Source organism: Ambystoma mexicanum, chromosome 6q, assembly GCF_040938575.1.
Source record: "Ambystoma mexicanum isolate Mex_15411 chromosome 6q, UKY_AmexF1_1, whole genome shotgun sequence".
NCBI classification, from domain to species: Eukaryota; Metazoa; Chordata; class Amphibia; order Caudata; family Ambystomatidae; genus Ambystoma; species Ambystoma mexicanum.
Window position 1 is genome coordinate 230,167,778 of NC_090937.1, and position 20,890 is coordinate 230,188,667.

A 20,890-nucleotide genomic window follows, 5' to 3' on the forward strand; every position below is an offset into this window, starting at 1 on the left:
AAGTATTCTTCCCTTCCAATTTCACTGCTCGCTCATTGACCAGCACGACTGGGTACGGTCCTGTAAAATGTGGCTTGTCCCACTTTCGTGTGTTTCTTAGCAGAACTTGGTCACCAGGATACAACTGTCGCTGCTTTAAAAGGTCCTGTGTTGTTGTTTTCTTCTCTTGCTTCAGGCCTCTCCCATTGTCCCTGCACTTGACGAGAAATAAGAGGCACTAGCCATCAAGGTTGCGCTGTATTCTTACATTTCCGGACCCAATACATCAGACATTCTTTCTGCATCTTCCAGTGCCCTATTGGGAGGAGCAAGGGGAAGTTGCATGCTCCGTCCTGTCACCACTTCATGTGGGGTTAAATGGTGGTTGAACCCTGGTTTATTGGGCAAACTCAAATAATGCTAATGGAGACAGTACAGCCAGCTCTTATTGAGGGTCTTTTTAATCTTGGCGATGCCGTATTTGAGCAACCCGTTGAGACACTCACACAGTCCGTTTGCTTGGGGGTGGTAGGCAGGTTGTGATGTGTTGGAACATCTCATTGTGCAAATGTGTCTCGAACCAGGAATTTTGCTGCTCTAAGGGCTCAGGATGGGAACAAGTGCCGGCTTTATCCATCAGGAAAACGGGCACACAAACAATATCATGTAGTGGTTGCCTTGGCATACTTGGAGCATGTCAACATAGTCGACATGCAGGTATTGGAATGGACCCATTGGGTAAGGTATGGCCCCTCTCACTACCCTTAATGTATGACCTGCAGTAAATTGTTTATAAACACAATTAGTCATGAATTCAGCCACGTTGTCATGCCTGTGCCACTGGCGCACACATTGGCAATCATCATGGACTATTTGGAACTCATTTATCTTCATAATACTCTTTGACTAACCCCTATTCACACTTTGGTCCTTAATTTCCATTTGCACGACTTTGGTACTTTCTTATTTAATTCAGCTAACTACATGTACCATAATGCACCTTGCTACAGTTATCAATTCCTGGATATTCCCATTCATCAGTACTGGAACCACAATCCCCAGAAGCCCTAGCAATCAGTGCTGCTTCCACCTTCTCAGGACCAGAGAGGGAGGAGGCAGATTACCTTCTGGTGTGCTGCTCCAGGTGCTGCCAATTAGCCTGCCTAAGTACAGGGCAGCACTGTATTTAAGCAGCTGCCTGCAGGAGCTCAGTCTCTTGCATAAAGAGTTCTCCCAGCACCTTTTTGCCTTGAGCCACGAATTGTATGCTGTTCCTGTTGCCGTATTATCCTGCTTTTGATCCAGTGCCCTTTGCCGGCTCATCTGGGCCTCCTGCCTCGCTGCCCTGCTCCTCTGGGCCCCCTGCCTTGCAGCCTGGTACACTTCTCTGTCTGCAGCCCTGGTCCGCTGGGCTCCCTGCCTCGCTGCCCTGCTCCTCTGGGCTCCCTGCCTTGCAGCCTGCTACACTTCTCTGCCTGCAGCCCTGGTCCTCTAGGCTCCGTGCCTCGCTGCCCTGCTCCTCTGGGCTCGCTCCTTGCTGCCCTGCTCCTCTGGGCTCTCTGTCTGCAGCCTACTACAGCTCTCTGTCCTGCTCCTCTGGGCTCGCTGCCCTGCTCCTCTGGGCTCGCTCCTTGATGCCCTGCTCCTCTAGGCTCTCTGTCCTACAGTCCTCTGCAGTCCTCAACAGTTTCCTGCACCTTGTGCCATCCGTTACTCCAGCCCTGCTTCCTTGTTTGCAGCCCCCCTGGTTACTGCTCCATTGCTCTCTTTCTTGTTTGCAACCCCTGTTCTTGATCCCTGTCCTTCTCTTCCTTGAGTCTTCTGTCCTCCCCTTAGGTTATCCATTTCAGTTATACTGTTTCTGTACAGACACCCACAGCTGTTGTTCCCAGCCATGAGCATACAGAGTGGGCTCCTGTAATAGCAATCTGTGCAGAAGGCTGGAGTTTCCAAAGGTCTGTGGAAAACTCTTTCCCATTTCTGCATACACCCCAAGAGGGAATCCAGTTTGTTTGTACCTTTGTATTCCCTGCCCCTTTTTTGTTCGCAGCTACTGTTACCTATTCTTTCTTGTTGAGCTTCCTGCTGTGTGTGCTTATCTGTCACCTTCCATCAGCACAGCCACCCAAAACCTACCTGGGTGCCCGGTGCCACTCTTGACAGAGTGCCATCCTTGACAGAATGCAAGAGCAAATAAATTCTTGTTCCGTAGGCAGGAAAGGCACACACAGACCAAAGATGCTTTCCTTTCGTTTCAGGAAACCTCTGCAGAAATCTAAAGTTTTCCTAAGGACAGCAAACAAAAACCCTAGTTTAAAAGACAGACTAGCCCTAGTAAACAAAGGTTTGCAAGCACAGTACTACACTCACTGGCTCTCTGAACCTTCTAGGTTAAAGTACTATGACATTTGTAACTATGATCCGCAGTCCCTATCTGTAGAAGAACTACAGCAAGATAATGAATTCTTGCAGATTGTGTTAGCCCAAACAGTGGAAAACACTCATGCGCTTACTGGCATTTTTTCTGACACTGCATTCGACATTCAGCCTGTGCACAAACCTTGTATTCCTTTATTCCAGACTGCCCTGTCTCAGGACCAATGTCTTAACAGTGCTACAGCCAAAGATATTGCACTCATTGTGGCAGGCTCTCAACCAGAGTACGCTGTTGCCAAAGTGATATGCTCAAGCTCAGCCTGGCAAGCTACACAACCTCGCCAGACTGCTGATAACACTCATTTAACAGGACAAGCATTCAGTATCCTGAGGTTAGTGCAGCTGGTCCTGGGTACAAAAGACCAATACTGACCATCGGTTGTCTTAATACTCCCCCAGTAACTACTAACCACGATAACACCAAGGTCAGTCTTCACATTGCAACACCTGGCTTTTCTGCTACACCAGATTCTGAAGTTGTAGAACTGGCAAATAGAACATTCCAGTTACAAGAACAGCTCTTGCGCCTTAAAAGACAAACCAAAGACCTCTATGATGAATTTGTCTATTTGCATTGTAAGAATCTAGCAAAGGGACACAATTTACCAGACCCATCTATCAACTTGAGCACACAAGACTTTGAAGGCCAGCCATCAGAAAGCCTACCCTTTCCCGATCCTACATCAGCCATGCTACTTGTTACAGAATCTGCAAGCCCAATCTCTGATGCTCCTCCTGCTAGTACTCCTGAATCTGCTACTGATGCAGCATCTTCAATCACTCTTACTGCAGTAGAAGCACCCCCTTCCTCTCTGCCTGCAAGGACAGTACCTGTTGCAAAGTCAGTTAAAAGTTCTCCTATTAAGGCTACAGCTCCGGTTGTTCCTGCTGGTGCCTCTGCAGCACCTAAACTACCAGACTGTACTCCATCAGCCACAGTTGCGTCCCTGCCCGCTGGTGCTCCTGTGGCACCTATACTCCCAGCTGCTACAGGACCTGAACTTCCTACTGCTATTCTTGATCTCCCAGCTGCTGTGACCTCTGAACTCCCTGGAACTCATGGTGTCCCTGAAACATTTGTGACTCCTGAAGTCCCTGCTGCAAATCTTGATGTTGCCTTTGCTGCTTCTGAAGAACCTGCCGCTGTGTTTCCTGAAGTTAAAGCTACTTCTGATGCTCTTGATGCCCCGAATTCTGCTTCCTCCGCAGCTATGCTCGCTGCGGCTGAATCCTCAACTTCTGCTACACAACCTGATCCCACAGCACCTTCTCTTCCTGATCTACATCCCTCAAACTATCCTGTAGTGGTGATAGTTTCTATCATATATAATGAGACAACCAAGTGCTTAGAGGATACCGTTCCTTTCAAGAAACAGTCCAGGTGTCTGAATACCGTTGAAGATCCATTTGTGAACAAAGAGACACCCCTGTTTACACTTTGCAATGAAAGTCCTGTCTTGCCTGATTTGTCTTCAAATATAAAGATCACGCCGACTACCAATACATCTGAAGATTTGGAAGACCTTCCTAGAGCAACCAATTCAGCTGTATCTCTTGTTCCACCTTTCAGCACTGTACCATTGCCAGCCCTAAGGAAGACCACTACTTTCAAAGCAATATATGCCATGGAGCCTGCAGCAGATCCTCACAGTTCCTCGGTTCATGAACGCACTGTTGTGTTTTGTGCCCCTAAGACTTTGTCTTTTCTGGATTCACTCCCAAAGGTTCTGAACAATGGTAAAGTTTCCTCCTTTAAAAACTCTCACCTTGCAGCCTTAAACAGTTTTTGGATCTTCATGATGTGCCTTTTTAGTATAAGACTCTCTCACGTGTGACAGGGCTTGGACTTGCTCTTCTTGTTGGTCAGTCTTCAGGGGACATGGAGAGGGGGCATACTGTCATGCCTGTGCCACTGGCGCACACATTGGCAACTATCATGGACTATTTGGAACTCATTTATCTTCATAATACTCTTTGAACAACCCCTATTCACACTTTGGTCCTTAATTTCCATTTGAACGACTTTGGTACTTTCTTATTTAATTCAGCTAACTACATGTACCATAATGCACCTTGCTACAGTTATCAATTCCTGGCTATTCCCATTCATCAGTGTTGGAACCACAATCCCCAGAAGCCCTAGCGATCAGTGCTGCTTCCACCTTCTCAGGACCAGAGAGGGAGGAGGCATATTTGTGCTGCTCCAGGTGCTGCCAATTAGGCTGCCTAAGTACAGGGCAGGGCTGTATTTAAGCAGCTGCCTGCAGGAGCTCAGTCTCTTGCATTAAGAGTTCTCCCAGCACCTTTTTGCCTTGAGCCACAAATTGTATGCTGTTCCTGTTGCCGTATTATCCTGCTTTTGATCCAGTGCCCTTTGCCGGCTCATCTTGGCTTCCTGCCTCGCTGCCCTGCTCCTCTGGGCTCCCTGCCTTGCAGCCTGCTACACTCCTCTGCCTAAAGTCCTGGTCCTCTCGGCTCCCTGCCTCGCTGCCCTGCTCCTCTGGGCTCGCGCCTTGTTGCCCTGCTCCTCTGGGCTCTCTGCCTGCAGCCTACTACAGCTCTCTGTCCTGCTCCTCTGGGCTCCCTGCCTCGCTGCCCTGCTCCTCTGAGCTCGCTCCTTGCTGCCTTGCTCCTCTGGGCTCTGTCTGCAGCCTACTGCAGCTCTCTGCCCTGCTCCTCTGGGCTCCCTGCCTCGCTGCCCTGCTCCTCTGGGCTCGCTCCTTGCTGCCCTGCTCCTCTGGGCTCTCTGTCCGCAGCCTACTACAGCTCTCTGTCCTGCTCCTCTGGACTACCTGCCTTGCAGCCTACTACAGTCCTCTGCAGTCCTCAACAGTTTGCCTTCACCTTGTGCCATCCGTTACTCCAGCCCTGCTTCCTTGTTTGCAGCCCCCCTGTTTCCTGGTTACTGCTCCCTTGCTCTCTTCCTCGTTTGCAACCCCGGTTCTTGATCCTTGTCCTTCTCTTCTTTGAGTCTTTTGTCCTCCCCTTAGGTTATCCATTTCAGTTATACTGTTTCTGTACAGACACCCACAGCTGTTGTTCCCAGCCATGAGCATACAGAGTGGGCTTCTGTAATAGCAATCTGTGCAGAAGGCTGGAGTTTCCAAAGGTCTGTGGAAAACTCTTTCCCATTTCTGCATACACCCCAAGAGGGAATCCAGTTTGTTTGTACCTTTGTATTCCGTGCCCCTTTTTTGTTCGCAGCTACTGTTACCTATTCTTTCTTGTTGAGCTTCCTGCTGTGTGTGCTTATCTGTCACCTTCCATCAGCACAGCCACCCAAAACCTACCTGGGTGCCCGGTGCCACTCTTGACAGAGTGCTATCCTTGACACAAGTGTTCTGCCAAATAGGGACAGAACCAGTCCTCTCCAATATGAGCAGCAAGCACCTCCTTCCCTGTATGGGTAGGATGGTGTAATTGTGCCAGTGCAGTGTGCAATAATGAAAATGGCATTACCACTTTTCCTGTGTTATTTTGCTGCCATAGGGCGTCTGTCGGAGACACTTTACATCCCCTCTTAATCCATAACTCTATTTCTCCCCTGGGTGCAGCTCCCTGCAATTCCATGATCTGTGTCACTGGTAACGTTTTATATCCTTCCTTTAGTATCATTGTTCGTGCATAATTGTGCGCTGGGGACGAAGCACCCATTTCTAAAATGTCCCCAAAAGAGGCAGCGTGTTTTGCTTTTGTGTCTGCTTCCTCATTACCTCTAGAGATGGGGTTCTCAACCCCCTTTCCCCCCGTGTGTGCTTGGCTCTTTGCCACTGTCAGGCGCAGTGGGTACTGTAGTGCTACTAAAGCTACTAATTCTGCTGCTTGTGCTGATAAATGTGACGGTAGATGTGCATTTGTCACCACCTCTCTCATCCCGCCCTCTCTCAATCTCACTACTGCTGTCCCAGTATGTCTTTCACCAGTAGTTTGGTCAATTGTTGATGACCCGTCAATATACAGCATGTCTCCCCCAGTCTCCTCCCTCAAGTGCGTTCTCCTGTACTTTTCTAGTGTCACTGAATTCTTCTATATTGGCTGTGCAGTTGTGCACATAGTCATCCTCCTTTATGGGGTTGGCAATGAAAGTCGCCAGGTTGACAAGTCTGCATCTCACTACCTCAGTTTGACAGTAACACCTCGTACCCTGAAGCTCTCTGTTTTTTCCAATATACTTTTCGGTCTTTCCAGTATTGCAAAGAGAGCATGCTCCAGATAAAGAGTGGTGCTTCATCCCATGGTAATACTCGCTGATTTGTCTACTGCGAATGTGACGGCTTACCGGATCTAATTTCCCTCTGTAATAGGCTAGAGGTTTGTGCCCTATGCTTGTTTTTTGTGTCACTACTGCAGTCATAACCACTCCATTGGAGTGTGAGAATAAGAAAGATTCAATGTGATAGTCTTGGATCCCTAACACTGGGGCTGTGCATATTGTTTTCCGCCCTTTTCCATACGCAGGTGGCTCCTTGTCTCTGAGGCTTAGGAATGTTCTGCTCCTCTCTGAGCTTGGCTGCGAGCCTTGGCCTGGTGATTCATGCAGCCTAATTCTGCTTTTCTTCACCTCTCGTTCTGAGGACTGTGGCTTCATGTAATTCTACTATAGTTATTCTATAATTCCTATATGTCTATCTGGTGCTATTTTTCTTATAGGTTTGTAGCATTTTGGCTCTTCCAAGTCCCTTATACGAACCTGTAGTTCCATATAGTTAGTTGCAATAAGCGGCTGCAAGCTTGCTCTGCATCTCTTGTTTCCTTGCATTTCCACGTTTGGCTAATGAGAGAAAATAATAAGGCTTTTGACAGTATGTATATGTATCTGTCCTCTATTTACAGAACTGTGTAAACATGTTCTTCGTGTGTGCATGTGTGTGTCCGTGTAGCTTCGTGCATGGATGCGAGTTTGCTTCATGGCTAGCGTTACTATGTCGTGGTGTCTCTAACGATGTCTAACGATGTCAACACAGTTATATATTTGCCATTAGTCGATCAGGTCCATGGCGAATGATTCACCTGTATCTAGGAAGATGTGAGCTGTATAAGGTTTGAATGGTTGTCTGAGAGAATATCTGTTCGCTTATGTGGATGTCACTGACCCTCTTGGAGGCTGTCCAAACAGTGACTGGCATCTTGCATTTCTGGCTCTTTGGGCTGTCATGCTTATGGGGGTCAAGAGGGGCATTCCAGGGACCCTCTCTTCACTACAATCAGTGCTTTGAGTGGGGTGTGAAATCAAGGGGCGGCTGTAACCAGGGTGTGTGGTCTAAATGATGGGTGTCGCCTAAATAATGGGCGTGGCCTGAAGTGTCCCCAACACGGGACAATTAATAAAAAAATGGCTTTCCTCATTGTCATTTTTATTTGTATTATCCAGTGCTGAAGATTCAAACCTGAGCCCTGTTTAATTGAATAGCCTGCTTGACACAGGCTTTATATGTCAGGCAGTGTATTCAATGATAGAAACATAATCCTTCATCTCCCAAATAGCACAGTGTGATGTGACACTGGCTTGTCATTGGCAGGGCTTGGGTTTGAATCCTCGGCATGGGACGGTTACAAAAAAAAATATTTTCTCCCCTTTTTTTATTGTCCCGTGCTGGAATTGAAACCTGAGCCCTCCTGCTGATAAGCAAGTATCGCATTGTACTGTGCTATTTCATGGGTACTAAATTGCTTTTGTTTAATTCAATGGACTGTTTGACACATAAATCCCATTACGGGCTTCATGCGTCAAGCAATCTTAAACAAAAGATATCCAGCACCTACAAAATGGTACTGTGCTATTTCGTAGGTGTTGGAATCTTGTTTAATTCATTAGACTTTTTGAAACATTATATGATTGGTTATTCATAATGCACTTAATCCCCAGAGGCTTCTAAGCACGGACCCAAGGATCAAACCTGTTTTGCTCCGTGTCGTCTTGCTTCCAAAGCGAGCACCTTGCCCCTGAGCTATCCTCCCAAGACATGAAGCCTGTCACATCAAGCAGTCTATTGAATACAACAAAAGAGATTCCAGCAGCTCTGAAATATCACAGTGGATGTGACACTGTGTTGATAGCAGCTGGACCCTGGTTCGAACCCCCAGGCTATGGCAATTAAAAACAAAAAAGTGGTATGCATTGCTGGTGGGGAGGGAGGCTCGAGCAAAGCTTTGGGAGACTGCTGGGGCTAGGCGCCAGCTAGCCTCGGCCCACTTTAAGCCCCGACTACAATTCACAGCATGGAGGCTACTTGAAAGGCACAATACTTATTGTGTGTTCATGAGAGCATCAAGGAAAGAGGACTGTGTTTGTGAATGATCTCCTTTGTGCGCTAATTGGCGGGAATAAAGATAGATGTCCTCACATTAGTAACAGTGGCTCCTGGAAGTTGTAGTTTGTTTTCCTGCTGCGATCAATAAGTGAAAAGAATGACGCGTAAAGGGAACTGTGCCATGCCTCAAATAAAATTTGCAACAGTAATTTGATTTTCCCTGAAAATCAGGCACTTTGAACGAGATGGGACAAAACAGCAGCATGCATGTAATCACACGATGCCTTCTCTGTGAGCAAGCTGCCCATCTCCATATGGTCTCATAAAAACAAAAGCACCAGCTCCTGTACCAGTGTCAGTGTTAGGCAGAAACCTGTGCAGTTCCCTCTGGGACCACTGCAAAAGATTTAAGACTACAGGTGGTTGGCAGTAAACCCAATTGGTAGCAGTCTGTACCACCCAGATTTACCTGGTAGCTGTGGCTGAACAGTCAGACTTCTCTCAAGAAGAGTTAGGCAGTATACAGAGTATTCACAATAGGTCAAAAGAACACAGTAGAACAAGCAAACACTGACCAGAACTTGGTGTAAAAGAGATATAATTATTTATTTAAAAGAAACACATCTAGTTAAACACACTGGCACTAATATCAAGCAGTTCAAAAACACGGTCACTAATAGATATACACTCCCTTCAACGATTATTAGACAAGTCTTAAGTAAGGCAACACTCACTTTCAGACAGCGGTGAGCATTTAACGAAGATGGCACTCTAATCAATCGGTTAAAAGGGAGAAAAAGGCAGAGCAAAGATAGAAACAGATCCCAACACTTTCAGAAGAACACAGTAGGAGAAAAAGGCAGGTTAAAACTGTAAAGTCAAAGTTAACAAGGCCGGACCCACTTTTAGAGGCTCCGGTCGAAATGTGTCCAAGGTCACATGGTTAAAAGTGCCCAAAAGTCTTGCAATAGTTCAGGAGTTGGATCAACAGAAAGGGACCAGTTAGATGGTCAAGGCGGCCAGCCCAGTCCAGAAGGTTAAGGGTTTATTGTTGCCTTGTAGCAATCTTTAGAAAGGGAGGCCTGGCGGACACAGTACCTTAAAATGGTGAGAACGCTCCAGCGGGGGCAGTTGTTCCTGGCAGCGGGTGCAAGTCGGTGCTTCGTCCGGGGGAAGAGAGGATCTCGTCGGGGAGGAAAGCAGGAGTCCGTTGCACTGCCAGGGAAGAAACCAGCCGCGGAGTTCTCAATTAAAAGGAGCGGTCCTTTTATTCGCGGTCCAGTGCTGAGTGGCTATCCGGTTGCCGGGGTGCTTGGCACGGCAATTCGACCACAAGACGTCCTGGGATGCGAGAAAAGAAGGTAAACTGGTTGTGCCCACCAGTCAGGGGAAGAAGACTCTCCAGCAGGGAGATCTCCTCTGTCCTTGGGAAGTGGTGAGTCGGTTCAGCAGGGCTCCACCGGTGGTTTCGTCGTAGCAGGTCAGCTCAGCTTCTCCCTCGTCGGATTTTCAGGTCCTGTGGCAACTTCTGAAGTTCCAGTCCCAAAAGCCCTGCTTTTATGCAGCACACCCCCATTCGCTCAGCCTAGCTGTCTATCAAACATGCTAAGTGGTGAGCCGGCCGGCTCACCACTTGGGCCAATCACACACGAGTGCGAGGGTGCCTAAATCCCCTCCCACACCCCCTGTGGTACCCAGACAGAGTGGCACCACTTTTGGAGGCTTCTGTGGAGAAGCCCACCAAAAAGTGGAACAACGGGCTCGACCTTTGGTTTGGAGTTACAGAGGCAAACACAAACACCATTTTAAAACCGAGTTCTGGCAGAAAATACCAACCGGTGAATTAATATTAATTAAATAAACCGGCGGTATGTTAGAGGCTATGTTCAAAAGTATTAGCCTCGAACAATGGGAAAATCCCATAGAGATATATTCGCGGTTGAATATAAAAAGTAGTATCCACTACCACCAGTCAAAACTCGACGAGGGGGGACGGGACAGTGCCCCCTCGAATAACAGACCCAGGGGCAATCGAATTGCCCCTACCAGTGCGTCCACAATATGATGGTTTGTACTGGTTCTGTTAGTAATTTGGGACTAGTAAAGCCAATGGTGACTTTACATGCCCTGGGAGACAGTAGTCAGTCCCAGGGTATGGAGTCTATGGTGGGGGGTCACTATGACACCCCTGTGTTACTGCACGGAGGGTGCTGTGTAACACACATAAAAAAAACATATGAGACCCTATGGAGTAAAAGACCCCATAGCCCATGAAACACATTAACATTCAAAGGAACACCATAAAGCATGTCCAAGAGTGGGAAGAAAAGAGTCCCACTCTTGGCAGGAGAAAAAAACAAACTCCAGAAATCCAGCAAAGTTGCTGGGGGACTCACTAGGTTAGGAAATTCAGCCTAAACAGAGAATTCTCCCTAAAAGTCAGGGTGTCCCTTTTTTTGTTTTATTCTGTACACAAATCTAAACATTCCATATCACAAACTCTCCCACTGGAGAAACGTAACCCGCTTCTGCCAAATCGTTCTCAGAGTTCATATCCCGATTTTTTCTTCAGATGGTGAAACTGGCTCCTCGTGAAGGCAATAAAGGGGAAATAGTTAGAATTCGATAGGATTGTAGTAGCCATGGCAGAGAATAATAAGGCGCCTGTGATTACAGGACGGCTTTATCGCGAGGTCACATATTTCACAGTATGTTAATACAAAGATTTGTTTTTGTCTTTTACTTGCCGCAGCGGCGGTCGCTTCCCTTTGCAGCTCAGCTCTCTGATGTTATGACACGTGAAATAAAGCACGTCTCTGTGAATGCGACTGTAATAGATGAAGTGGCTAAGGCATTTCATGTGTGTGTGTGTGTGTTTCATAATTGCCCAGCTCGCCTCCATCTGCGTGAAAGGGCTGTGCGCGCCTGCTTTATAGGAATGGCTCTTGACATTTCAGTGGACAGCAGCACGCTCGCCTAATATGCCGCATTCATTATCGGGCCCCCAGATTAAAGGTCATTTCTGTTATTATTATTTTTTTAACAGGCAGCAGAATGTGCCGGGAAGCTGTTTATCTTCCACTCATCTCTACCAACTGCCGAAGCACCGGGAAAACTCAAGAACAGAGACGACAAAAAACTGCTCAATACAGATAAAGAAAAGGTATTTCTTGGGGGTGGCATCCATTTTGGGACATCCTTGTAACCCATCAGTCTCCTGACACCTCACTTTTCATGTTTGTTCCCAAAATCACCCCTCCTCGCTTCTTCCAAATAAGAATGCCTGGATTACTTACCAGAAAACATCATTACACGTAGCCCTGCTCATCCTCGTGACAGCCCTGACATCCCTCCTCTGCACCTCGCATCTCCCTGCTTGACAGATTGCCCCATCTCCTTGGGGTTCACTCTGGAAGCAGAAGGAGGGGCGGCCATCTTGTCACCCCCGGGAAGTAAGGGCGTGGCTCTCTAGCATACATATCTATATGTATATCTATATATATATATATTTATTTTTTTATTGAATTTCAAGCAGGATACAATTTCATAACAATCAACCACATGAGAGTGAACGGAGGGAAAAAGAAACACAACCAATATGATTTTTTAAGGGTTAAAAAAGGATTTGGAGGAAGGGGGCAGCCAAGTTAGGATTGGGACGGGGAAGCTCGAACCTAGGGGTCATGGAAAATGACCAATGAGGAGGATTACAGAGGTGATAAGCAGGGACGAGGCAGAGAAATGATGATATCCTAAAATGGGGTGTTTTACTATTTGACAGGGTTATTAGTTAACGAAATCAGAGTGAACTGATTTATGGAACATAATGCAACTCTCGACGCTGTCATTTATTGCTGAAATGGGACATTTGATTTTGGTATGGGCAATATACCACTCCCTGCTGACGTCATCATGGGTAGCCTCCTTGTATTGTCTTTCTGTAGAACTGGCTTGAGATGACATGAAATAGCACAATCCTTTCACAAGTATGTGTTTCCGTGCCATATTTCTTAGATGACTTAAATTTAATGTGATGTCTTGGTTTCTTTAATGTTAACCTTTTGCTTCAGAGACTCAATTAATGACCCTCCACTGCCTTTGCTGAAATGTACATGTAGTTCCTGCCTATCATTATCTTTGCAATCAGGATTGGCTGAAGATGTGCCCATTGGGTTCAAAAACAAAAGAATGCAGCAAGGTGGTGAATAGCAGCAGAGATTTAAGGGACAAGCAGCCAGCAGGGGAATGAAACGCAAAGGGGCTAATTTTCGAGTTCCCCAGTATTTGACCGTAGGGACCGGTTACGTGTGCACCTTCATGTACACGAGTCCCGCAGCCGCATTTTTAACATTTGTATGGTGGAGTGCAAAAGGGGAAGGCAGAAGGCGACATACTCGGTTTGCCCTTCCATTTTGCACTCTGCTGTGCAAATTGAGTAAACGCTGCCTCCCATGTACTCATGGCAGGCAGCGTTTACAATGTATTCCTATGGAGTCCACCTGCTTTTTGCTGGTGCCAAAAGCAGGTAGTCTCAGTAGAAATCCCTAGCATTTACACCGCCATGAAAATCCATGCCGGTGCAAATCCTGGAGTATTTGTATGGCAGAGAGGAAGGGAGTGGCGGAAAAATAAGTCATGTTCTGCCCCGACTCTACGTCATACTAATCCATGAAAATGCACCACAATGGTAATCTACAGCGTAAAAGCCTTACGTAAGGCTTTTTTGCTGTAGATTCCCGTCACGCCCCATTACCGCAGGGCTCAAAATTAGCTCTTAAATGCACCCTGAAAAACTATTTATTAATTGCTCTTTGACAGCAGCGGGCTTATGTTGGGCAATTCTGAATTTAAAAAAGCAAAAGGTGCTAACAACGTTGCTGGAGACTGCGAGACGGGGAGGGGGTGACGGCCTGAGGGCACCTGCAAAGGCAGCCGGTAACATGCACTCATCAAGAGTTTTCTTCTGTATCATAAGACTGCCAGCACAGGGCAGCTGCTAGGGGCCTCCAGGGCCCAATAAAATAGAGAGAATTGAACGGCCCTGATGCCTTCCCTTTTTTCAATACTAGTTTAAGTTATAATTTGTTTTGTGGGATGTTAACAGCTCTATTTCCTGTGTGCAATCATTTCCAAGGAGGGGAGTATGTTCATATTTTGATACCTATGTTACTTTTCATCCTCTGTAGACACTTTTCCAGCCTCAGGCAAATGTTTATGAGAGTTTGGCCAAGGAATGCGTGGCTAGTGGATGCTGCGTTGATCTCTTCCTTTTTCCAAACCAGTATGTGGATGTCGCCTCTATGGGTCTCGTCTCAATGTTGACTGGAGGAACTCTGTATAAATACAACAATTTCCAGGTAAAACACTTTATCAATTCTCATTTAATCACTGTTTTTTAACATGTGTATATCCAAATACGTTGTGCCTTAAAAGAGGTTTTGTACCGATTAAAAACAATATGATGGCTCCCTTTTTAATTTTATAAGCCAGTCCTATCATCATAGGAGTACAGATAGGTGGGAGCTGGGATGTGAGGAGCGGTACACAATGTGTGTGGGGAGGGGTTGGAGTTTTTACACACTCATTGCCATGCTAATCCCTATGGACAATCCCACCCACTAAACAACCTCCTGTGTTCTCTTTGCGCTAGCTCTGTGCTTTTAAGGGGATGTCATTGTTGTTTCTTTTGAAAGGTGATGGCTTAATAGCCACCCTTTGTGGATATTGAGCTCAGAGCATGGACTTTAGCCATGCCTCATACCCATTTTAGACCCAGCACTGAGTTTGCCTGCCCCAAGCTGGGTCTGTGGACTACACATAGACTAGGCTCAGGGCCTGTGTGTGCTGAGCCAGATCTGTAGACCAACACAAACCCTTGACAGACCTGTCTCAGGGCCCCATTACAGGTCCACAGCCCACAACAGACCCAGCATATACCAGGCTCATGAGCCATGAGCCGGTCCATGAATTTCGAGATGTAGCTGGAAAGGAAGGGTTCGATTTACTACCCACTTCCCCCCTCTTGTTTGTTCCGTATGTTAAAGTTGTTTATAAACCGGCAATCCCTTATTTTACACATAATCTTGCAAGCAATATGTGAGCCGGCAAATTAACTAGTCTTTTATATGTCACAGTGTGTTAGGGAGATGTATCATTGTTATGGTATCCCCTCTCCTAGTGAGAACCCCAGCACTTTTTGCTGGACTTCTGGGCCATTTTCCTTCTAACCTGAATGAGTGGAGCCTTTTTCCACTCATTGATTCTTATGGGATCTCTCTTTTGGAACTCTGTTCTGTGTTTTACCTTTACTATGGAGTCTACTTTCCTCCATATCCCTTTTAAGGTTTTACTTTTGCAGCACACACCTCCTTATGGGCAGTGTTGCTGGGAACCCTTTGGGTTCTCCTTTGAGATACTTTCTTTATTCTCAAGTAACTACAGTTCTTAATGATAGACGGATACTTGGCACCCATCCTAAAGCGTTATGCTATGAGAGATTAGCACACACCACCTTATGTGGAGTGTTAAGGGGATGCCTAGGATCCCCCTTTTCTCTGCTCCTGTCACTTTTTAGTCGCATAGCCTTCTAACTATGGCTGGTGGCATTGGACGTGTTCTACCAACTTTTGTGTTATTTTGTTTACCACAAACTGTATTCACAGTCTCATTTGTGCACTAGGGTGACCTAAGTACTAATTTCATGGCTCCTTTCTTTTATTGCCATTTCCATCATGGTTGTTCTTTGTTAGCCCTTCTACCATTCTGGGAGGGGGAGGTCTGTGTGTGTGTGTGTGTTTTGACTTTGGTGGGAACCCTTAGGTGTCCCTGCTTAGGCTCCAGTGTGTCTGCCCGAGTGCCTGAATGGAACCGGCTCCCACTGGGGTTCTGGCTGTCCTGATTGGACAGCCACCTGCCTCTTTCTGTAAAATGCTGAGAGAGGTTGCAGGGGAGTGTGTGCTGCAACTGAATAAAAGGTGAGGTTCCTGAGGTGAAAGGCAAGTCGACCACTGGAAACTGAAGTAACCGAAGAAGACGACCAGAGACACCTGCAGACACTTTGTAACACTGTAAAGCGACCACTGCTGTCCTGACCCCATTGTCTATGCAACAGAGAAACTCCGAACAGGAGGACTCCTTCCCTTTGACTGGTGGGACCGACCGTTCCTGAGACAAACTACAATCTGAGCCATCTCCAGAGGTGATGTGGCTTTCCAGAGCTGCAGACCGCAAATATCAGGAGACCTCCGACCCAATCGTATTGCATTGTCGTGCCAAGGCCGAATCCATCCAAGTCTTTCCTGAGCTCCATGTGAACATCCAGAGACACAATCCAACTCAGCCAAGTCCCCTCACCATAGTACAGGACTCCAGGAATTGAAGAAGATTGACCGGGCAAATCGTGTCCTTTGTTGGTGCTGCTGAAAAGGCGCCAAAACCACAGACTGACAAGAGAATCTGAAATAATCCATGGCAGAGGTCCTCCCTAGAGACTGCTGCTGAGAGATCCCACCCATTGTCCTGCCTTTCATCACCAGACCAAGGAATCCGGAGGTCGGATCCAGAGCTGCAACATCGAGGAGAATCCAGCTACGAACATGTCTTCTAACCTATTGTGCTGTTGGGTGAAAATGTATTGCTTACCTTAAAACGGGAAGTCGCTCCAGAGCGTTGGAGTGCACGTAGAAGTGCCCAGGGTGTCCACTCTTATCTCACACCCAAGCTATCAGCTTGTGTCCCGTTATCAAGTCCTGTAACCGGGTCTCCAACTTTTTGTTAATTCTTCTAGCATCTTGAAATAGAAACTGAAAGTATCCACAGGAACCTTTGCTTTTCTGTTGCTTCGTGAGACTTTGAGCCCTCTCCAAACTGACTTTTCCATATAGTTAGGCATCAGACTTTAAAAGTGTCAACTTCCGCTAAAACTGCCTCTAGAAACTTAAGCTCTGCTACTGTTTGACTAATCAACTGTTTTCCTTCCAAAAGACATTGGGGCTCATTACAACATTGCCGGTAAGCTTCCCAGCACCGTTGTTTCCAGATCGGCAAAGTACAAGTCTGCAGGGCGGGTGCCCTCCCGCCCAGCAGATCTGACTTGCCGGGGGGGAACGGCACCCGCCCGCAGACTTTCAAGGACACACCGGCACCATTATTAACGGTGCCGGTGCTTCGTGGTCCCCACTCCCATAGATATGGGAATGGGGATCAATATTTTACCAGCGCCTGACTTACCGGACCGCCGGGGTTGTAATTCCCCAATGTTTCCGGCAAGTCAGGCGCTGGTAAATCTTTACCGGTCCGATGGCTACCTGCCGGTTTTACTGGCACGGTCACCACCGGACCCGTAATGAAGGCCATTATCTTATGTGGTTTTGCTAACTAAATAAAATTACTGTATATCTTTGTGCGCGAGTGCGCAGTATTACCGATTACGGTAGAACTGCCATAAGTGTACAAACTAAGCAGCAGCCTTTGAAAAGTATCTAAAAATATTCCTATGTATACTGGTTTAATGAAATAAGTATTTTAAGACATTTCTTGTGTAAATATAATACATCTATATTTTATATACATTTTTTAGTACAAGTGTTTGTTCAATCTGCTTTACTAACAGGGTTCAGTGTACTTACTTACAGCCCACATCTTCCTCTTATGATAAGCCTGACTGCTCTGTCATCTGTCAGACTGACACTAAGAGTTGGGGACCTGAATACCATTGGGAGAGTTTTATGAAGTCTTACTTCAAGTGGACCTCAGGAAAAACCCCTAACACAATGCATGTTGAGTAGTGCACACCGCCCGCCACAATTTCACTATGAAACAATGTGATAGCAGAAGGCACGCAAGATCATTTTGTCTTACATGCCATGTACACATAAATCAAACCAGTATTTTTAGAAGCATTTATCCCATGAACTGTCTCACACATATTCGTGTATGCGTGGCTCATGGCAAACATGTGTAGTTCATCCGGTGCATAACACACAAGATCAGTCCTTTATCACCAATGCAGTTCTTGTCAAAAACCGCACAGCTTTCAAAATACGTGAACATTTTATTTATAACAATTTGAGAAATTCACTCAAAGTATATATTTTTTTCTTTTTCTTTTTGTATTTGTAAAGCACACTGCAGCCCAAGGGCATCAAAGCGCTGTATATCAATTCTCAATGGCGTAATGCTAGTCCCTCTGAAAAGAACTGTTTTCTCATTTATATTTTACAAAACCCCATTTAGTTTTTTACCAATGGTCCACAACAATATTACTACAAAATATTGCAGACCATCACTGCGATTTCGTAAATTCCGAATTTTAAAAGCCCCATTTTACCGAATATATATGTGGGGCGATGGGTTAAGTTAATAATAAAGGTGGATGCTTGGAATGGGTGCTTGCAGGGGTATATACGGTGAAATGGGATAAAAGAAAAAAGTCTACATTTTCGCATTTGCAGAAACAGATGCGATATTTTCACACAGCTCCCAATTAATCTACATTAGAAACTATTGTATGTTTTAATTCATATGGACGGATGCTCACTTCATCCAGATTATGAAAGTATCTCGGGGCACATGAAGAGCACCCTGGAATCGAAATAGAGGGAGGGCCTGATCCTTTCTCTGGACGCCATGTTTAAGCTGCCATCTGCCTCGCCATCTCTTCGTTTCTGCCATCCAAGAAAACCCAGCCCGAAGAAAACTGACAAAACATGTTTCCATGTTCCTCCCCTTCTTTGAAAATCTTCCCCTGGCATCACTCCTCTCTCTGTATTATTGTATGCATTTCATATACATTTTACTATTCGAACACGGCTAGCACTTCAAAAAATGTAACGTTGGGGAGACCACGTGGGGGCGCAGACGTGATGGACGCTTAAACCCCTGTCTCCCTCTCCGGGACCGTAAAACTCTGAGATGAATGCCCGAAGGAGTTAAGAAACCTGCTCTAAAAAGTGCTCATGACTAAGAGGAACCGTCCTAGCAGCTCAGGACCGCCCCACCTCCGAAACGACACGGCAGAAACGCCATAATTTGACTCTGCCAGGCGGCCCCCTGCGCCCACCCGAGATCGAGATGTGGAGGAAAATGGCGCCCGCTCCCTCTGCACTGTTACTGTAGTGCTGCAGGCAGTCACACCGAGGAGAAGCGTAGCAGAGGCATCGCCCGACGCTGAGTTGCCGCTGCACACCCGGAGACCTCATGGTGTGCGGATTCCACAACGTAACCCAGATGAGCCCCCACCGCTGCGGGTCGCAGTAGAAGCAGCTCCACCGCCGCTGACGCGGGGCGAGACATCGGAGGAGGCAGTGCAGCGGGAACCCTGCTCCCCCAAGTAAGTCGGGTGCGAGCGCTCTGCTTTGCGCCTGCATCCCCCCCTCCTCCTCCTCGAGAGTCCGCACGGAGAAACCAGAGGCCCCGGGGTGCCCTGTGCCGAAAGACTGAGTCGAACAGGCTGCAGCTGGATAGCCCAGTTCTGAGGAGCGGATGCACTTCAGCAACAAGCATTACCCCGCGCCGCTTTAACGCCTGAATGCACGTGGGGGGTGCTTCTCAGTCCGCATTGCAGCTCCGGTAAACGCTGTCTTGAGGGCAATCCCCCGGACACTCGCCCTGCAGTAACTAGCACCATACACACCATCCGGTTACTTTGACTCAGCCATACCAAACCAGACAACCTGTCTACCAAGCCACGAACTTGAAATCACTATCCTCTCCCTTCGTGGAGAAGCGCAGGGGTAATCTGATCCCCAACCTCCCCCTCTAACCTCACACTCTAACCAACTAAGGGGGCACTTAACCTGGGACCTTCCTGATACCGCTGGTTGATGTCCCTACAGCCACAGGGCCTGCACTCTTAACCTTCTGCTTTCCTGGGAAAGAGAGCCACTCATCACGTGACTGGCCCCACTGCCTAGCAAGAGATCCCCACCCCCCGGAGTACGTGACGGCATCAGTGTACTCATAATATAGAGAAGTGGAAAAGTGGACGAATATAACCTCTGAGGCAGGTGCATCATTGGGAAGAATCGTGTTCTGGTGAACCGAGTGACACTGAGTGTGAGAAGCTCTGGCCCTCTGGCCCTCTGGCCATCAGCTTGCGAAGCAGCAAGTCGAGCCTGGGTCCCCCAACTAACCCAGAGCTGGACCCACGCACTCTAGCAGCACTGCGAAAGTTCAGTCGTACAAATACACCCATGGAGGTAGAGGAAGTTCAGAGCTCTTCTGGCATTCCGGGTAACGATGGCGACAGTGCGACCAAATCGGACATCCGCCTACTCCTGGGGGAGATCAGGTAGATAAAAAACAGTCTGACTGAAACGGTCTCTGACCTGCAGGCAAAGATGGCAAAGGTTGAGGATCGTCTAGAGGCGGTTGAGAACAACCAGCAATCAGTGGATGTATCCTCTATGCAATATGAAGCCAGACTAGTGGATTTAGAGCAGAAGGAACGGGATGTGGAGTCTAAGCTCGACGATTTGGAGAATCGTGAAAGGCGTTCAAACATCCGCATAATGGGGCTGGCGGAGGAAAAGGGAGAAACTCACTCCAGTTTGGAGAGTAAGGTCGCAGCTCTTATTTCATCCCTCTATGATGATGCAATACCCCCAGTGCTTGAATTTAACAGGGTGCATAGGGCGGGAGGTCCGCCAGGAGGCCCTCGCTCGGTACTAGCTAAGTGCCACCACTATGCCCAAAAACAGGACATTCTACAGAAGGCCAGCGTCAAAGACACGATAGAATTTCAGGGCTCGCAGATTCGACTCTATCAAGACTTATCCGCATTAACATTAGCAAAGAGGAGGGGTTGTCGCCCTCTAACAGGCTGGTTACAAGATAAAGCAACGCGATATCGGTGGGGTCACCCCTTCTCCCTCACATTCACATACAATGGGGAAGAATTCAGAATTACCTCCATTGATAAAGCTGAGCGGGCCCATCATTACCTTCAAAAATCAGCGGTGGGTCCAAACGAGATGGGTCGCAGAGAGCCATCGGGCCACCGCAAAGACACAGGGAATGCACCTTCGAGACGAGGGACGTCACAGCAGAAGTGGAAATATAAACGTTTAAATACCCCCTTAGGGTCTCTCTTTGCGATTTCTCCCAAGTATTTACTGTTGAGAATTTGATTGGTTTAAATCATAAGAGTAATAATTTCTCCGAACGAGGTGTTCATAAAATCATTTTGAAAAGTTCCAGAAAGTTATGCACGTCCGATAGCACAA

The 20,890-nt window shown here is 47.1% G+C and overlaps 1 protein-coding gene across 1 annotated transcript in view; it reads left to right on the forward strand.

Moving 5' to 3' along the window:
• Window positions 1–20,890, forward strand: part of SEC24D (SEC24 homolog D, COPII coat complex component) — a 658,686-nt gene that overhangs the window by 485,356 nt on the left and 152,440 nt on the right. Inside the window, exons 14-15 of the mRNA XM_069630689.1 lie at window positions 11,713–11,829; window positions 13,853–14,023. Coding sequence (XP_069486790.1) covers window positions 11,713–11,829; window positions 13,853–14,023 — 288 coding nt within the window. The remainder of the gene's footprint in view (window positions 1–11,712; window positions 11,830–13,852; window positions 14,024–20,890) is intronic.